This window comes from Ranitomeya variabilis, chromosome 1, assembly GCF_051348905.1.
Source record: "Ranitomeya variabilis isolate aRanVar5 chromosome 1, aRanVar5.hap1, whole genome shotgun sequence".
NCBI classification, from domain to species: domain Eukaryota; kingdom Metazoa; phylum Chordata; class Amphibia; order Anura; family Dendrobatidae; genus Ranitomeya; species Ranitomeya variabilis.
In genome coordinates this window covers 752,770,396-752,790,474 of record NC_135232.1, presented here as the reverse complement: position 1 = coordinate 752,790,474, position 20,079 = coordinate 752,770,396, and the positions used below count along the sequence as shown (strand labels likewise).

Here is a 20,079-nt window from a genome sequence, read left to right as displayed (position 1 = left end):
TTTATGTCAGATGTTTTGTGTTGAATGCAACACCTGCTTAAGCGAAACAAGCCACAGAATTATACTGTGTATTGTCATCAGTTTCACGTGTGTTGGAGGCGTAAACTCCCAAATCTTCTCACTATTCTTCGTTTTCACTCTATTGGTAATTATATCCTCAGCCTACCAGCAAGGAGGGAGGAAGATTTGTGCTCATAACCTGTTTGGCTGTCTTACGTGAAGAGGAGGAATACAGAGCACAGGTGCGGTCGAGAACTGTCAGCTCGAAAAACTTGTTTCCTTATCGAGTCTCCACTTGAGTCTGGCCACAGTCTCTGAAATACTTAGAGTATCTCTCGTGTAGGCGGCCAACGGGCCTGAAGAATGGGTATAAGTGGACTACTGGGTAAACAGTGACTGTACCTTTTCTGAACTATGCAACCATCCTTACTTAAGTCTCTGAACCTTTCTAAGAAAACATCATCTGTGGATTCATCCTTGCAACCTTCTTATATATTGATTATTTGAAACACAGGATTTATTCTCTATCTCATTAACAGAGAGAAGGTAGATCAGGGAATACCGGCTTCCGACTACAAATATGCCAGAAAAGGCTTGTTAATGCAAACCAATCAAAGAAAACTTGACCTCTTGAGGTTCAAATTGAGATATCAGACAATTAACTTTACCCTGATTGCTAAAATTGGACATGATGAGGCTGACTACGTTTTGACGTGGAGCTCTGCTATAGGAGTCTACAAGTGATATTACTGAAATGCCGTGGTGGTGCATCTGGTGCTTCTGTCCTCCTAGGTTAACCGAGGAAGATAAAATGTCATTGGCTATCAACAGAGAGATTAATAGAATGCTTAAAATACACAAAAAAGAGGACAACGGCGTGCTGAAACTCCTGCTTTTGGGTAAGTGTCACTGGTGGTGGTAATTAATAGCCATTAGCACTGTCAAATGAATATATTCTGTACATTGTTTATGTCTTTTTCAGTAAATTTCCACAGTAGCCAAAGAATAAATTAGAATTAGCCCTTTACAAAATCTCTAACATGCAAAGCCACACCAAAATAACATATTGTAGGACTTACACTTGGCACATGTTCAGAGGATATGTCAGGAGATTTACCAGTGTATATCCTGAACATGTATCATAACTGTGTTGTGACTAGAAGCAGAAATAAAAATTATTTACGGATCTTGGTAGATGATTGATTGGCATTGGTAATTCTGTAGGTTATCAGCAAAGTAAAGTTGCTAATATTGTCCTGCCATTTTTTTTTTTGGGGGGGGGGGTTCTCACCACCAATAGCATGTTGGTGACGTTGTGCTTTTGTCTTAAGCACTTAAATTAAAGGGTAAATAATAAATATTTTCTTTTAATTTGTTAGAGCCAAAGTTCAGTAATGTTTATCATTGGGGTCTAGGTCTTGACTCATCCACCAATTGCTTAAACTATGACGCAGAATGGTGCACATACTCAATAGAGGTTAATGGGTTTGCACATCTCTATGAAATGCTGTGAATGTAGAACCCATCAATCTGACCAATCACTGGAAGCTTGTTTTCCACATTGGACAACAATATCTTAAGGCCCATTTAAATGAGCTGATAATGGTAGATTGCGAATTCATAAGAATAAATAACAAATGGAGGCATGCTTACCTCCTGTCACTAGCATTGATTCAGCCAGCGCCAGCTCTGAAAGTGATGTGACTGCATGATTTAGATGTCTCAAGGCTGCTGAAGCCAGTGATTGTCTGCAGTGGTCTGGTCACTGTAAAAGCATGTCATCAAAGAGTCATCCATTGATGTGCTGTTCAAGTCAGCTAACCTTTGCAGGCAATCACAGGCTTCAGCAATTCTGTGACATCAAGATGACACTGTAATCTCTCTAGTGGAAAAAGCTTTTTCGGAGGCGCTTCCCTCTGGTAGCTGGAATCCCAAAAAGACCTTGATTCTGGAACAACCTCCAGGTGGTATTCCAGAGTAACAATATTACACTTGCGTGTTTAAAATTAAATTTATTCTAAAAATATGTATGTGCTCATGCACTAATACCATACATAAAAAAAACTTTTAAAAACTAGCGTTTCTGCTCTGAATGAGCTTTCTTCAGGTAAATATAAAGTGATCTGGCATATGGGGAGTTTTATATATAACCCTGCAGTGGCGTAACTTGAAACTCATGAGCCCCGATGCGAAAGCTCCAACGGGGCCCCCCAAATATTTCAAATCTTTAATAGCAATAGTCTTTTTCTATAGGCCAAAAAGGGACTTTTAGGGCCCCCTAATCTCCAGGGCCCAGGTGCGATTGCAACCCCTGCACCTGTTGTAGTTACATCCCTGTAACCCCGTCAGGTGTGGGTGTGGTTACAATCCTGGAAACTCTTATCTTTCCTGTGCTGTTGAAAACAGGTTGTGGATATACAGTATGTATATATATATATATAGAGAGAGAGAGAGAGAGAGAGCAATATATTTACATTGTAACATTCTAAGAAAATTGTCAAATTGATTTCTGTTCAAATATGCACATTTAACCTACTAGATAAAGAGAGACCTCCTCAAACACGTCATCTCCCTCTCTGTACAAATCCATTACGTCAAATAAATCCCAAATGGTCTCTTATGTAGCGCTCTCTTGTTTTCTCTCTCCCCCTCATCAGCTTCCTGCTATCATACAGTAATCTCTATAATCTCTATGATAGCCAGTGCTGACCACCAGATCAGCCTGCTGTGGATCTGCAGGGGTGTCAGAAAGTGAGTTTACCAACAAATGCTCTAAAACAAACATTTTTAATGATGGAAAACCCCTTCAAATATAATTTTGTCGCCATGACTGCATACACATGTGACAGGAGCCAGGGTAGTAGTCGTGGCTGAGGATGGTAGTACTTGCACACCCTGGCCCTCCATCACATAAATACATTGTCCCTTCTGTTTTGTGGGGGATGGCCTACTTACTTGCACATCCGAGTTCTCTCCAATCTGTTGGGGGTTTCTCAAATATCGTGCAAAGACAGGCAGAGTCCAAATTCATTTTCAAAAGAACAACTTTACTTATTTCTTGTCCCAGCTTGTCCAGGTCAATCACAGGTACAACACAGGATCCTTCAGACATTATAACCTTTCCTTTCCCTGTGCCGTCCCGTACACCCCCAGGAATATCGCAGGGTGGTACCGTCGTCTCCGATACCGCAGCATTCTGTCTGGCCAGCCTAACTACCTTCAGGAGTTCCCTGTCCGTTTCGCACCAGACATTTAGGCATCTTCCCACATAGCTTACTGCAACCATGCTGAAGCTGCCCTGTATTCCTTTGTCTCCCAAATGACCGTTGCTCCTAGGCTCTGGATGAGCTGAGCTCCTTTACTTGAACGTTGCGTGACACAACTGCCCTGTCGAGCTCCCAGGCCTTGCTGCCTCAATACAGGAATCCCTCTCTATCTTATGCAGTTGGCCCCTCCTAACTTAACTAGTTCCTATCTTATTCTGATTACTATCCTATAATGCCCCCCTCTAGTCAGCTAGCACTTGTTTGCTGGCGGAAATCAGTTCAGATAAATGCAGCTGTAATAAGTAGAGCTCAGATACAAATTTCAACATTCAACACTACAAAAGAGTTATAATATAGTGAGCCATGCCACATCTATAGTGTACTTTTTCTAGTCGTTATTTTGGTGGTGTTTAGTGGCATGAAAGTAGCACACATCATCCTGTCACAGTGCCTCCAAAAGGTTCTTTATTGGAATATAGCTTAAAGCTAGTCTTATATTTGTCCGAGGATAAGCATGAGGATAATTACCCAATCTGTTATTATTGTGAGTGGCCAATTCAGATTTAATCCAACCATTCTTATCCTCAGGGTGATTACTAGTTCCACAGTATTGAGCTCATGCTCTTTAAAGATAGCTTTATACTTGTCATACCTCAGTGAAAGAACCAGCCCACATCTGTGTGTAAGGAGGCCTGCTGGCTGCCCCAATGGCAGATGTTAGGGGGGAAGAAAAGTTAAACATGTTCGATTTTTTTTGTTCCTGTGGGAGATAAACCATTACTAGAGGTGTCTACCAGTGGTTTATCACCCTTTTCCCCATTAAAATAAATATTTACTTGCAGCTGAGCCAAGTGTGCATGCTCATTATGGATTCAGCAGAAATAGTTCATGTGTATGGCAAAGGTTTAACCCCAAAAAGTAATTTTTCACTTAAGAGTCCAGTGGTCCCACTTTTTTATAATGAGGAAAAAGCAATAAACCCATTATAACAAACATTTTAGCCAATATCTCCCTGTACATACTGTTTGGTTGCCTGCTCACTGCACAGATACGTTTTAGTACATTTTCAAAATACTGGTTTAAGATTAAATTCACATTTCTACGGTGCTCTATGCTGAGCAATCTGTTGGAATTTAGATGGAATTCTTGACAGGTCCATTTTCTATAAGAGAAATACACAGCTAAGTGAATCACTAAAACCATCACTTAATCTGGATGGGAAGCCTCGCTCTTCCCACTTGCCCTGATTCAGTGGCAAGTGGGGTAATAGTTGGGGGGGTTGATGTTACCTTTGTATTGTCAGGTGACATCAAGCCCAGAGGTTAGTAATGAAGAGGCATCTATAAGACGCCCCCATAACTAAACCAATAGTCATATTGTATAAACACACAAAGAAAAAAGTCCTTCAATTGAAAGATTGATACAGAAGCCTTTAATAAATCTTAATTAAACCATACTTACGACATCGCCCATTCCAGTGACGCCATTGTCACCTGTAAGAGAATTAAAATAATGACAAAATTCCTCACCTGTCCACTGAGAAGATGATAATCCATTTATCCCACGATGGGTTTAGCTCTGCTACATCTAGATGGCAGGCTGCATGGTTGCATGATGTGACTATACAGCCTGCCATCCAGCAGAGACACTGAGCAGCATTTGCTCAGTATCTCCCGGTAAACTCCTATTACCTAACTGACGTCACCACAAGCGTGAGAAAGTTCTTCCGCTCACAGTGCCATCAAAAAAGTCTAAGGAGTTCACAGCCAATGAGCTTGCTTCATCTAACTGACACGAGCGCCGTTAGAAATTGTCCCACAGCACTTGCACTAACATCAGTTAAGTAAACTGAGTTCATTGGCCGTGAAGTCCCATGACTTTTCTGATGGCACCGCGAGTAGGAGAACTTTTTCATGCTTGCGGTGATGTCAGCCAGGTAATAGGAGTTCACTGGGAAACACTGAGCAGTGGTAGGAGACACTGATCAGTGTCACTTTTTGATGGCAGGCTGTATTGTCGCATCATGCAACCATGCAGCCTGCCATCTAGATGTAGCAGAGCTAGACCCGTCATGGGACAAATGGATTATCATCTTTTCAGCGGACAGGTGAGGAATTTTGTTATTATTTTAGTTCTCTTACAGGGGACAATGGCATCACTGAAATGGGCAATGTTGTAAGTAGGGTTTAATTAAGATTGATTAAAGGAGTCAGTGTCATTCTTACAATTAAAGGACTTTATTCTGTGTGTGTGTTTTTATACATTATGACTATGAGGTTCGTAATGGGGGCTTCTTATAAACACCTTTCCATTCCTAATGTCTGGGCTTGATGTCACCTGACAATTTTTTGGAGGAGTCGCCCATTTTATTAGTAAGAAAAGGCAAAGTATACAGCTGTGACCTGATATTAATAGCCTGGGAAGCTCCATGGGTATTACTCCCTTCCCAGGCTATAAACATCTGTCTCCTGTTGTCAGCTTTCCCTTTGCTTGTTAAGAAAATTAAGCTGGAGACCACAAATTTTTTTTTAGATAAATGTTTTAATAATTAAATACATGTGCAGTAAGCTACACACACATTGTACTAATTGTCATTGACATCTATATGTCTATGGACGAGGTGCTACTGCGCAGACGCCAGTGGCGCCATTTTCAATAGAACTTTTTTTTCTTTAGTAATTTTAGGATTACATCAAACAAATGTGATATAATTACATATGCAGTCATCCTGCAGCGCAGGCACCACTGCTGGTACCCGCGTGCAGAAGGTTTTATTTTTTTCTCCTTGATATACAGTACAGACCAAATGTTTGGACACACCTTCTCATTTAAAGATTTTTCTGTATTTTCATGACTATGAAAATTGTACATTCACACTGAAGGCATCAAAACTATGAATTAACACATGTGGAATTATATACTTAACAAAAAAGTGTGAAACAACTGAAATTATGTCTTATATTCTAGGTTCTTCAAAGTAGAAACCTTTTGCTTTGATGACTGCTTTGCACACTCTTGTCATTCTCTTGATGAGCTTCAAGAGGTAGTTAGCGGGAATGGTCTTCCAACAATCTTGAAGGAGTTCTCAGAGATGCTTAGCACTTGTTGGCCCTTTTGCCTTCACTCTGCGGTCCAGCTCACCCCAAACCATCTCGATTGGGTTCATGTCTGGGTTCAGATTGTTAAGTAAATAAGGCAGCACACTGCAGCGCTGAAACATGCAAACATGAAACATGAAAACTGAACTGCATTACTGCACTAGAAATATGAAAAATGAGAGCGTTTAGCGCATAAAAATGGCCAATTTTATGTGTACCTGGTAGCCACTTTAGGGCATCTCTCGTATACCAGGTCCTACGCTTTCCTTTCCTCGCTTAGAATAAACGTCTCCATCTGAATGGGTACCTGTGAAACCTCTTCTTAGACTAACATTCTCTCTCTCTGTGGAGGGGTAATGGACCTGTTGCGAATAAAACATCTGTGGCTAAGAGGGGGAGTGCTCGGTCAGAAGGCTAAAGAATACATTTCAAAAAACTGACCGTCACATCCAAACAGATTCTTGAGCTTCCCTGGAGAGCCCTGAAAATGGCTGTCCACCACTGTTCACCATCCAACCTGACGGAACTGGAGAGCATCTGCAAGGAAGAGTGGCACAGGATCCCCAAATCCGGGTGTGAAAATTTGCTGCATCATTCCCAAGAAGACTCATGGCTGTACTAGCTCAAAAGGGTGCTTCTACTGATTATTGAGCAAAGGGTCTGAATACTTTTGACCATGTGATATTTCAGTTTTTCTTTTTTAATAAATTTGCAAAGATTTCTACATTTCTGTTTTTTTTTCAGTCAAGATGGAGCGCAGAGTGTACATTAATGAGAAAAATGAACTTTTAGAATTTACCAAATGGCTGCAATGGAACAAAGAGTGAAAAATTTAAAGGGGTCTGAATACTTTCCGCACCCATTGTACTGTATATAGAATTGTAAATGTGTGTGTGTTAGGGCTGGCGGAATGCACCGAGTAAATAGAGAGATGTTATTTGGTGCGTTCGCAGCCCGGGGTCCACCGTGCAGGAGAGAACCTGCTGCTGGCAAATGGCGGCCCTATATGGCGGTAGAAGCGAACTCTGTTACTTCACAGAGTCGCCTAAAGAAAGCACTGTATCCTGTTACACTCACAGGAGAACACAGCAACTGCCGAGCAGATAGCAGTTTGTGATTACGCAATCATACAATATCCTCACCGGAGGAGCCGGTATTCTAGGGGCTTATTTCAGCCGGGGCCCTGAATCCATACACTCAATCTCTTTACCGGAGGTGCCGGTATTCTAGGGGCTTATTTCTGCCGGGTCCCTGAACACATACACACGTAACCACACTGGCGCAAAGCACATGCTTGGATTGATGCTAGCGCATGGCCTTGCGGCCATGCAAACCTTTTATAGCTGCAGCAAGTACAGGACCTTCCCAGAAGGACCAATGAGAGGCTGCCACAGAGCCTGAGCACCTTCAGGACCTTCCTGGAGAACCAATGGGCTTTGCTGCAGTATCCAAGCATGTGACCCTCGATCTCCAATGAGAGATCTTACCCTGGGCATGCTCAGAAGGGGAAAAGCAGGACTTAGTGCCAAAAGCGTCTGCTCGCCGTTGCCCAGCACTGGCTTCAATGGCAGAAGCTGGAAAAGCAGCAGTAACCCTTTGCACAGAGTCAGACTGAGCAAGACACTGGGACCGATGTCTCTGCTGAGCAGGCTCCACTGCGGCAGGAGAAGAATGGGAGACCGCAGTGGGGACAGCCCAAGATTCCCCCCGTGCAGAGGCGGGAACTCAACCCCCAACAGTGTGTGATCTCAATATGAAAACATCTACAACCATTGGTTTTTAACCCCTTTCTGTCCTCAGACGGGATAGTACGTCCGAGGTCAGAAGCCCCGCTTTGATGCGGGCTCCGGCGGTGAGCCCGCATCAAAGCCAGGACATGTCAGCTGTTTTGAACAGCTGACATGTGCCCGTAATAGGCGCGGGCAGAATCGCGATCTGCCTGCCCCTATTAACTAGTTAAATGCCGCTGTGAAATACAGACAGCGGCATTTAACTACCGCTTCCGGCCGGAAATGATCGCATCGCCGACCCCCGTCACATGATCAGAGGTCGGCGATGCTTCAGAATAGTAACCATAGAGGTCGAGACCTCTATGGTTACTGATCCCCGGCAGCTGTGAGCGCCACCCTGTGGACAGCGCTCACAGCACACCTGCATTTCTGCTACATAGCAGCGAACATCAGATCGTTGCTATGTAGCAGAGTCGATCGAGTGGTGCCAGCTTCTAGCCTCCCATGGAGGCTATTGAAGCATGGCAAAAGTTAAAAAAAGTAAAAAAAATGTGAAAAAAATAAAAAAATATAAAAGTTTAAATCACCCCCCTTTTGCCCCAATCAAAATAAATCAATAAAAAAAAAATCAAATCTACACATATTTGGTATCGCCGTGTTCAGAATCGCCCGATCTATCAATAAAAAAAAGCATTAACCTGATCGCTAAACGGCGTAGCGAGAAAAAAATTTGAAACGCCAGAATTACGTTTTTTTGGTCGCCGCGACACTACATTAAAATGCAATAACGGGCGATCAAAAGAACGTATCTGCACCAAAATGCTATCATTAAAAACGCCAGCTCAGAACGCAAAAAATAAGCCCTCACCTGACCCCAGATCATGAAAAATGGAGACGCTACGAGTATCGGAAAATGGCACAAACTTTTTTTTTTTTTTTAGCAAAGTTTTGAATTTTTTTTCACCACTTAGATAAAAAATGACCTAGTCATGTTAGGTGTCTATGAACTTGTACTGTAAAGGCACAGATGATTGGCCTCGGGGAGACCAAAACATCCAACACTGCGGAGACACCATCACGTGTTTCTCAACGCAGTGATCCAGAACACTGCCCCCATCCCTTATGGGAAATATGCAAATGCATGTAGAGTAGCTGCGGAGACACCATCACGTGTTTCTCAACGCAAGCAGTGAATAGCCAGGCCTTTCCCCGGGAAGGAACAACCACGGGAAGGGCAGCATCCAATAAAGGATAATATCCAATACAGGAAAACCACCTATGCCAAGCATGGCATTGTAGCGCCCCCACTGCCGCAGGGCCGAGGGGTACCCGGTACCGGGCCTCTGAGTCTCTGCTCTGGGGTTGTCACGGTGGCTAGGCCCGGTCCGTGACCCTGCTGAGGGGCGTACAGTGAATGATAGATGTGGATGGTGGTGCCGCGGTGCAGTGTAGGTTGTAGTAAATAACGAGGACACCAGGTTGCAGTCTCTTTACCTCTTTACTGAAGATCTCTGGGTCCTCAGTCCGGAATCCGGATAACCAGGCTGCGCAAGTCCGGCCGGTCCAATGGCACCTCCAGAGTTCTCCTTGCAGGTGGAAATCTGTGCCTTCCTTCTAGCGCTAGGTGTTGCGGTCCTTCCCTGCTGTGCTTACGGAAAGTCCCCACAACTGTTGTGTCCGTTTCTTAAGTTCCCTCACAACTCGATTAGATGATGTTCTGCTAATCCTCCGTCCCTCCCTGATGTTACGGTTAGGACGGCACCCGTATGACGGGTAGGCTCGGAGCTCTTCCGGGACCCTAGAGTCGCCCCTCTCCACAAGTTGCCCTGTTATGATCCCAATGGCAGAGGATCTCTGATATTCCGGCAAGATAGCAAAAATATGAATACTGCTCTAGGGAGGTGGAAACTGGGCTAACCGCATACCTGATCCTGACACAAACAACTAAAAGTAGCCGGTGAACGTGCCTACGTTGGTTCTAGACGTCTCGAGCCAGCCGGAGAACTGACTACCCCTAGAGGGAAAAAATGAGACCTTGCTTGCCTCCAGAGAAATTGAACCCCAAAGATATAGAAAGCCCCCAACAAATAATAATGGTGAGGCAAGAGGAAAACACAAACGTAGAGATGAACTAGATTCAGCAAAGTGAGGCCCAATAGTCTAGATAGCAGAAAATAGATAGTGGACTATGCGGTTAGCAGAAAACCCTACAAAACATCCACGCTGAACATTCAAGAACCCCCACACCGACTGACGGTGTGGAGGGAGAATATCAGCCCCCTAGAGCTTCCAGCGAGTCAAAAATCAAATGTAAAGCAAGCTGGACAAAAACACTGAATAATGCAAACGATCTAAATTGTACAAAACAGACTTAGCTTTTCTTGCATGAGGCAGACTGAAAGGAATCTGGAGGAGACCAAATAGGTCTGGATACAACGATGCCAGGCAAGAGACTGAGTCCAGAGGAGACTCAAATAGGAAACACCCGCTGCTTAACAACGCAGCTGGAGCTCAGGCCTGCAACAAGACATACCTAACACAATACCGTTAGTGACCACCAGAGGGAGCCCAGAAACACAGTTCACAACAGTACCCCCCCCTTGAGGAGGGGTCACCGAACCCTCACCAAGACCCCCAGGGCGATCAGGATGAGCAGCGTGAAAGGCATGAACCAAATCAGCCGCATGAACATCAGAGGCGACAACCCAGGAATTATCCTCCTGACCATAGCCTTTCCACTTTACTAAATACTGGAGTTTCCGTCTAGAGATACGAGAATCCAGAATCTTCTCCACCACGTACTCCAACTCGCCCTCAACCAAAACCGGGGCAGGAGGCTCAACAGCAGGAACCATAGGCACCACGTACCGCCGCAACAAGGACCTATGGAACACATTATGAATAGCAAAAGACGCTGGAAGGTCCAAGCGAAAAGACACCGGGTTAAGGATTTCCAAAATCTTATAAGGACCGATAAAGCGAGGCTTGAACTTAGGAGAGGAGACCTTCAAAAGAACATGCCGAGAAGACAACCAAACCAAATCCCCAACACGAAGTCGGGGACCCACACCTCGGCGGCGGTTGGCAAACCGCTGGGCCTTGTCCTGTGACAATTTCAAATTGTCCACCACATGGTTCCAAATCCGCTGCAACCTATCCACCACAGAATCAACCCCAGGACAGTCAGAAGGTTCAACCTGACCCGAGGAGAAACGAGGATGAAAACCAGAGTTGCAGAAAAAGGGTGAAACCAAGGTGGCAGAACTAGCCCGATTATTAAGGGCAAACTCGGCCAGTGGCAAAAAGGTAACCCAGTCGTCTTGATCAGCAGAAACAAAACATCTCAAATAAGTCTCTAACGTCTGATTAGTTCGCTCGGTCTGGCCATTAGTCTGAGGATGAAAAGCCGACGAAAAAGACAAATCAATACCCATCTTAGCACAAAAGGATCGCCAGAATCTGGACACAAACTGGGATCCTCTGTCAGATACAATATTCTCAGGGATGCCATGCAAACGAACCACATTCTGAAAGAACAAAGGAACCAAATCAGAGGAGGAAGGCAACTTAGGCAAGGGCACCAAATGGACCATTTTAGAAAAACGATCGCACACCACCCAGATGACAGACATCTTCCGAGACACCGGAAGATCCGAAATGAAATCCATGGAAATGTGCGTCCAAGGCCTCTTTGGGATAGGCAAGGGCAAAAGCAACCCGCTGGCACGAGAACAGCAAGGCTTAGCCCGAGCACAAATCCCACAGGACTCCACAAAAGAACGCACATCCCGCGACAAGGAAGGCCACCAAAAGGACCTGGCCACCAAATCTCTGGTACCGAAAATCCCAGGATGTCCCGCAACACCGAAGAATGAACCTCAGAAATAACTCTGTTGGTCCATCCATCAGGGACAAACAATCTCTCTGGTGGACAACGATCAGGCCTATCAGCCTGAAATTTTTGCAGCCCTCGTCGCAAATCTGGGGAAATGGCAGACAAAATTACTCCCTCTCTGAGAATACCAACCGGCTCAGAGACTCCCTGAGAATCAGGCACAAAACTCCTGGAAAGTGCATCAGCATTCACGTTCTTCGAACCAGGCAGGTACGAGACCACAAAGTCAAAACGGGAGAAAAACAACGACCAACGGGCCTGTCTAGGATTCAGGCGCTTGGCAGACTCGAGGTAAATCAGATTTTTATGATCAGTCAAGACCACCACACGATGTCTAGCTCCCTCGAGCCAATGTCGCCACTCCTCAAATGCCCACTTCATGGCCAACAACTCCCGATTACCAACATCGTAGTTCCGCTCAGCAGGCGAAAATTTCCTTGAAAAGAAGGCGCATGGCTTCATCACGGGGCCATCAGAACTTTTTTGCGACAAAACAGCCCCTGCACCAATTTCAGAAGCATCAACTTCAACCTGGAAGGGAAGAGAGACATCCGGCTGGCACAAGACTGGCGCTGAAGTAAACCGACGCTTCAGCTCCCGAAAGGCCTCCACGGCCGCAGGAGACCAATTCGCAACATCAGAACCCTTCTTGGTCATATCCGTCAAAGGTTTAACCACGCTGGAGAAATTAGCGATAAAACGACGGTAAAAATTAGCAAAGCCCAAGAACTTCTGCAGGCTCTTAACAGACGTGGGCTGAGTCCAGTCATGAATGGCACGGACCTTAACTGCGTCCATCTCCACAGTAGAAGGGGAAAAAATAAAACCCAAAAAAGAAACCTTCTGTACCCCAAAGATACATTTTGAGCCCTTCACAAATAGAGCATTCTCCCGCACAACCTGAAACACCATCCTGACCTGGTTCACATGGGACTCCCAATCATCAGAAAAAAACAAAATATCACCCAGATAAATAATCATAAATTTATCCAGATATTTCCGGAAGATGTCATGCATGAAGGACTGAAACACAGAAGGAGCATTAGATAATCCGAAAGGCATCACCAGGTACTCAAAATGACCCTCAGGCGTATTAAATGCCGTTTTCCATTCATCTCCCTGCTTTATGCGCACAAGGTTATATGCACCACGAAGATCTTTCTTGGTGAACCAACTGGATCCCTTAATCCGAGCAAACAAATCAGACAACAATGGCAAAGGATACTGAAATTTAACAGTGATCTTATTCAGAAGACGATACTCAATACAAGGTCTCAGAGACCCGTCTTTCTTGCCCACAAAAAAGAATCCTGCACCAAGAGGGGACGAGGATGGGCGAATATGTCCCTTCTCCAAAGACTCCTTTATATAACTCCGCATCGCGGCATGCTCTGGCAGAGATAAATTAAAGAGTCGTCCCTTAGGAAACTTACTACCAGGAATCAAATCTATAGCACAATCACAGTCCCTATGAGGAGGAAGGGCACTGGACCTGGCCTCATTAAATACATCCTGAAAGTCTGACAAAAACTCAGGGATCTCAGAAGGAGTAGAAGAAGCAATAGACACCAATGGAGAATCGCCATGAATCCCCTGACACCCCCAACTAGACACAGTCATAGCTTTCCAATCTAAAACTGGATTATGGGCCTGTAACCATGGCAGACCCAAAACGACAACATCATGCATTTTATGCAGTACCAAAAAACGAATCACCTCCTGATGTACAGGAGTCATGCACATGGTCACCTGCGTCCAATACTGAGGTTTATTCTCTGCCAATGGCGTAGAATCAATTCCTCTAAGAGGAATAGGATTTTCCAAAGGCTCCAGGACAAAACCGCAGCGCTTGGCAAACGACAAATCCATCAGACTTAAAGCAGCACCAGAATCCACAAAAGCCATAACTGAGTAAGAAGATAATGAACAAATTAAAGTCACAGACAAAATAAACTTAGGCTGAAAAGTACCAATGGCGACAGGATTAACTTTTTTCTTTAAACGTTTAGAGCATGCTGAGATAATATGTGTTGAATCACCACAGTAGAAACACAACCCATTTTGACGTCTATGATTTTGTCGCTCGGCTCTGGTCAGAATTCTGTCACATTGCATAGAATCAGGTGACCGTTCAGACAGCACCGCCAAAGGATTATCAGATTTGCGCTCCCGCAAACGTTGATCAATTTGAATGGCTAGAGCCATTTAATCATTTAGACCTGTAGGGATAGGAAACCCCACCATCACATCTTTAATGGCTTCAGAAAGACCATTTCTGAAATTTGCGGCCAGTGCACACTCATTCCATTGAGTAAGCATGGACCATTTCCGAAATTTTTGGCAATATACCTCAGCTTCGTCCTGACCCTGAGAGATAGCCAGCAACATTTTTTCAGCCTGATTTTCAAGATTAGGCTCCTCATAAAGCAAACCAAGCGCCAGGAAAAACGCATCAACATTCACCAATGCAGGATCTCCTGGCGCCAGAGAGAAGGCCCAATCCTGAGGGTCGCAGCGCAAGAAGGAAATAACAATCTTAACTTGCTGAGCGGAATCACCAGAGGAACGAGGTTTCAGAGACAGAAACAATTTACAATTATTCCTAAAATTCAGGAATTTAGATCTATCTCCAAAAAACGACTCAGGAATAGGTATTTTTGGTTCAGACATAGGGCTATGGATAACAAAATCCTGAATGCTTTGCACCCTAGCAGCAAGCTGATCCACACTAGAAGTCAAAGTCTGGACATTCATATCTGCAGCAGAGTTTCAGCCACTCAGAGAAAAAGGGGATGGAAGAAGCTAGGCAAACTGCAGCAAAAAAAAACAACAAAACTCAGAACTTCTTTTTAATCCCGCTTCTGCGATGCATTAAACATTTTCTTTGGGCCTGGCATTCTGTTATGATCCCAATGGCAGAGGATCTCTGATATTCCGGCAAGATAGCAAAAATATGAATACTGCTCTAGGGAGGTGGAAACTGGGCTAACCGCATACCTGATCCTGACACAAACAACTAAAAGTAGCCGGTGAACGTGCCTACGTTGGTTCTAGACGTCTCGAGCCAGCCGGAGAACTGACTACCCCTAGAGGGAAAAAATAAGACCTCGCTTGCCTCCAGAGAAATTGAACCCCAAAGATATAGAAAGCCCCCAACAAATAATAACGGTGAGGCAAGAGGAAAACACAAACGTAGAGATGAACTAGATTCAGCAAAGTGAGGCCCAATAGTCTAGATAGCAGAAAATAGATAGTGGACTATGCGGTTAGCAGAAAACCCTACAAAACATCCACGCTGAACATTCAAGAACCCCCACACCGACTGACGGTGTGGAGGGAGAATATCAGCCCCCTAGAGCTTCCAGCAAGTCAAAAATCAAATGTAAAGCAAGCTGGACAAAAACACTGAATAATGCAAACGATCCAAATTGTACAAAACAGACTTAGCTTTTCTTGCATGAGGCAGACTGAAAGGAATCCAGAGGAGACCAAATAGGTCTGGATACAACAATGCCAGGCAAGAGACTGAGTCCAGAGGAGACTCAAATAGGAAACACCCGCTGCTTAACGACGCAGCTGGAGCTCAGGCCTGCAACAAGACATACCTAACACAATACCGTTAGTGACCACCAGAGGGAGCCCAGAAACACAGTTCACAACATTGCCCCTCAAGACTGCATAGGTGATTTAGGTGAGACAGCCCGCCTTAGACTGACTGTCCTGCCGTTGGTTTAGAGTATTGCCTGAAGCTGAATATTGTAATACTCCCTCGGCGTTCCGGCCGCCGGTTGTGCGCCTTAGTAGGATGTTGCCTCGGTCTCACAGCACGACTCCTACTGGTATTCTCCTTCTTGCTTTGATCTCGTTTCTCACTCATCACAATCTATCTCGCTTCCAATCCCTCCTTGGGCACCGCCGCTATGCTGAGCAGGCACGGTCCCGTTACGTTCACTCAAGTTGCCAGGCCTCTGTCAGGATCCCACCCCTGACAGGGACCCTACCGAATCTTCTCCCACAACACCCTCTGCCACAAGGTGTTGCCTGGTTCCAACCCAGTCAGCTTTCTGATCTAACTTCCTGCCTGACCCCCAGTTTACCCACAATGGTGAGGAGTGGGCTAATAAATAGCACCCTTAGCTCCCCCTGGAGGCCCGACTGTGAAATGTATTGGTGTCTGTGATACCTGGTCAGATGAACTCCTTCAGTGCCATCAGACGTACCATAGGTCCCCTTAGTGGCGGAGCCACAGTACTGCAACGACCAGGACTCTGGGGCGCTGCAGTATCATCCACAGACAGCTGTTTCGGGGTTTTTGCCCCTCATCAGTGTGGAGTAGGAATCTGGCTATTAGGAGCAGTGCCTAGTGAAAAGGCTGTAAAGGCACAGATGATTGGCCTCGGGGAGACCAAAACATCCAACACCGCGGAGACACCATCACGTGTTTCTCAACGCAGTGATCCAGAACACTGCCCCCATCCCTTATGGGAAATATGCAAATGCATGGAGAGTAGCTGCGGAGACACCATCACGTGTTTCTCAACGCAAGCAGTGAATAGCCAGGTCTTTCCCCGGGAAAGCTGTCTGTGGATGGATACCATGCTTGGCATAGGTGGTTTTCCTGTATTGGATATTATCCTTTATTGGATGCTGCCCTTCCCGTGGTTGTTCCTTCCTGGGGAAAGGCCTGGCTATTCACTGCTTGCGTTGAGAAACACGTGATGGTGTCTCCACAGCTACTCTACTTGCATTTGTATATTTCCCATAAGGGATGGGGGCAGTGTTCTGGATCACTGCGTTGAGAAACACGTGATGGTGTCTCCGCGGTGTTGGATGTTTTGGTCTCCCCGAGGCCAATCATCTGTGCCTTTACAGCCTTTTCACTAGGCACTGCTCCTAATAGCCAGATTCCTACTCCACACTGATGAGGGGCAAAAACCCCGAAACAGCTGTCTGTGGATGGATACCATGCTTGGCATAGGTGGTTTTCCTGTATTGGATATTATCCTTTATTGGATGCTGCCCTTCCCGTGGTTGTTCCTTCCCGGGGAAAGGCCTGGCTATTCACTGCTTGCGTTGAGAAACACGTGATGGTGTCTCCGCAGCTACTCTACATGCATATGAACTCGTACTGACCTGGAGAATCATAATGGCAGGTCAGTTTTAGCATTTAGTGAACCTAGCAAAAAAGCCAAACAAAAAACAAGTGTGGGACTGCACTTTTTTTGCAATTTCACTGCACTTGGAATTTTTTTCCTGTTTTCTAGTACACGACATGGTAAAACCAATGATGTCGTTCAAAAGTACAACTCGTCCCACAAAAAATAAGCCCTCACATGGCCAAATTGACGGAAAAATAAAAAAGTTATGGCTCTGGGAAGGAGGGGAGCGAAAAACGAACACGGAAAAACGGAAAATCACAAGGTCATAAAGGGGTTAAAGTGTTGCTAACCCTTCTGTTTTATACAGCAGTCAAAAAACACAGTAATGACACCCAGATAATATATATCACGGAATTGCTCAATATTATAACCCAAAATATTATTAATAATCCACGGGTCACCACATGTGTCAAGAATATAGTGAAGCCACTAAAGAGAGGAAAAGAATGCTCCGAACATAAACCGAACCAATGAGAAAGTGACAGGGAATAATTTTAACAAAATTAATTTTATTTAGTAGCAATAGAGACAAACCATTTAAAATATAAAATAAAAAATATATATGTATATATAATCCATATGTGCAGAAATCAAGCTACATATAATATAATATCTATAAGGCAAGCCAGATTCCAATTATATACCCCAATACAAGCAAAAATTATATATAACAAGGGGGCCATTTTATTGCATATGCTATCCAGGAGTTAAACGTGTATAAAATATTATAAAAACATATGTACTAATATCTCAAAAATTCATAGTGGAAAAGCAAGTTGCCAAAAAAGTGCCATGTGCAATGAACTAATTACTAATTGCCACTGAAGATGCATGTAGTGCAAAGAACGCATGCAAAGGAAACTAAGGTGCTGTATGCAAATGCAATCAATGTGCCACTTACTTATAAATGATGGGGGGAATATTCCCAGGCTGCCAGCGGCTTGATGAGGTGCACCCCGACGCGCGTTTCGGAAGCACAGTTCCTTCGTCAGGGAACTACCTTCTCATCCCGCCCTCTCTCTGTTGGAGTCCCTCAAGGCTCTGTCCTAGGGCCCCTACTTTTTTCCATCTATACCCTTGGCCTAGGACAATTCCCATGGCTTCCAGTACCACCTGTATGCAGACAACACTCAGATCTACCTCTCTGGCCCAGATGTCACCTCCCTGCTGTCCAGAATCCCGAAGTGTCTGTCAGCCATATCCTCCTTCTTCACCTCTTGTTTCCTAAAACTCAATGTAGACAAAACCGAATTCATCATCTTTCCCCCACCTCACGTATCTCCCCTACCCGATCTATCTATTATAGTAAACGGCATCACGCTCTCTCCCGCACCTGAAATCCGCTGCCTCGGGGTAACTCTCGACTCTGCCCTGTCCTTCAAACCTCACGTCCAAGCTCTTGTACCTCCTGTCACCTCCAACTCAAAAATATTGCCAGAATCCGTTCCTTCCTCAGCCCACAATCTACCAAAACTCTTGTGCATGCTCTCATCATCTCCCGCATCGATTACTGCAACACCCTCCTCTGTGGCCTCCCAGCTAACTCTCTTCCACCACTCCAGTCTGTCCTCAACTCTGCTACCCGGCTAATCCACCTCTCTCCTCGCTACTCCCCTGCTTCTCCCCTCTGCAAATCCCTCCACTGGCTCCCAATTCTCCAACGAATCCAATTCAAACTACTAACACTGATCTACAAAGCCATCCACAACCTGTCTCCTCCCTATATCTCTGAACTAATCTCCGAATATCTTCCCTCATGTAATCTTCGATCCTCCCAAGACCTCCTACTCTCCTCCACACTTATTCGTTCCTCACACAACCGCCTCCAAGATTTCTCCCGAATATCCCCATCCTCTGGAATTCCATGCCTCAACACGTCCGATTATCCACCACCCTCGGATCCTTCAGACGGAACCTGAAAACCCATCTCTTCAGGAAAGCCTACAGCCTACAATAACCATGCCGCCGCCTCACCACCGCCAGAGCCGCCGCCTCACCACCGCCAGAGCCGCCGCCTCACCACCGCCAGAGCCGCCGCCTCACCCCTACCTTCTGTCTCTTCCTCACTATCCCATAGAATGTAATTCCGCAAGGACAGGGTTCTCTCCCCTCTGTACCAGTCTGTCACTGTAAACCTGTTTACTGTAAATGATATCTATAACCCTGTATGTAACCCCTTTCTCATGTACAGCACCATGGAATTAATGGTGCTATATAAATAAATAATAATAATAATGTCATGCCGCATTGATGTAGTAATTGATGCAAAAGGAGCCCCGACCAACTATTGAGTGCATTTACAGTACATAGTAATCTTAGTGTATGTAAACTTTTGACTTCGCAGTAAGTAAAAAAAATGCCTTAAAACATTCTCTATCTCTCATTATTCTGGCATTTGGCAAATATTAATAATTATGGTAATCCTAATTGACCTAAACCGGGAAAGGTTTATTCTGATTTCTTGTCAGGTATTGAGAAAAACATGCATATGTGTCTTTTTATATACTGTAGTGTATGTAAACTGGTTTCAACTGTATACAAGATATTGAAGCAATCAGTATTATATGTTTATGGTAGACATATCTCATATATAATTGCCAATTGGCTCTGTCACAGCTTCCGGCGATTGTGTCGCTATCCCACAATCCACCGCGGCCAGAAGGCCAAGAACTGCACCTCCACAAGTGACAAAAACGGCACCGCTATTCCGCCGGGAGATCAGCGGCGCCAGCCATTCATCTCCCGGCTGCTCGCATCGGAACTACGCTGACTGCCATATTGGAACACCCAAGTTATGGGTATTCTGATATGGCGGCCGGGATTCATATCCCTCGCCAAGCGGCACGGCATCGCTCATTGGCTGAGCGCCCCTGGCACTCAGCCAATGAGCGGAGCGGGATTCAAATCCCCCGCCCCACCGGCTGAGCCAAT

General features: G+C 45.0%; 1 protein-coding gene across 2 annotated transcripts in view; it reads left to right on the top strand.

Moving 5' to 3' along the window:
* Window positions 1-200: 200 nt before the first annotated feature.
* GNA15 (G protein subunit alpha 15) overlaps window positions 201-20,079 on the top strand; it is a 106,661-nt gene continuing 86,782 nt past the window's right edge. The window contains exon 1 of one of the 2 annotated variants that reach the window (XM_077270776.1): window positions 201-899. In XM_077270776.1, the coding sequence (XP_077126891.1) occupies window positions 755-899 (145 nt within the window). In that variant the 5' untranslated portion in view covers window positions 201-754. The remainder of the gene's footprint in view (window positions 900-20,079) is intronic. The other variant, XM_077270768.1, reaches the window with a different exon arrangement.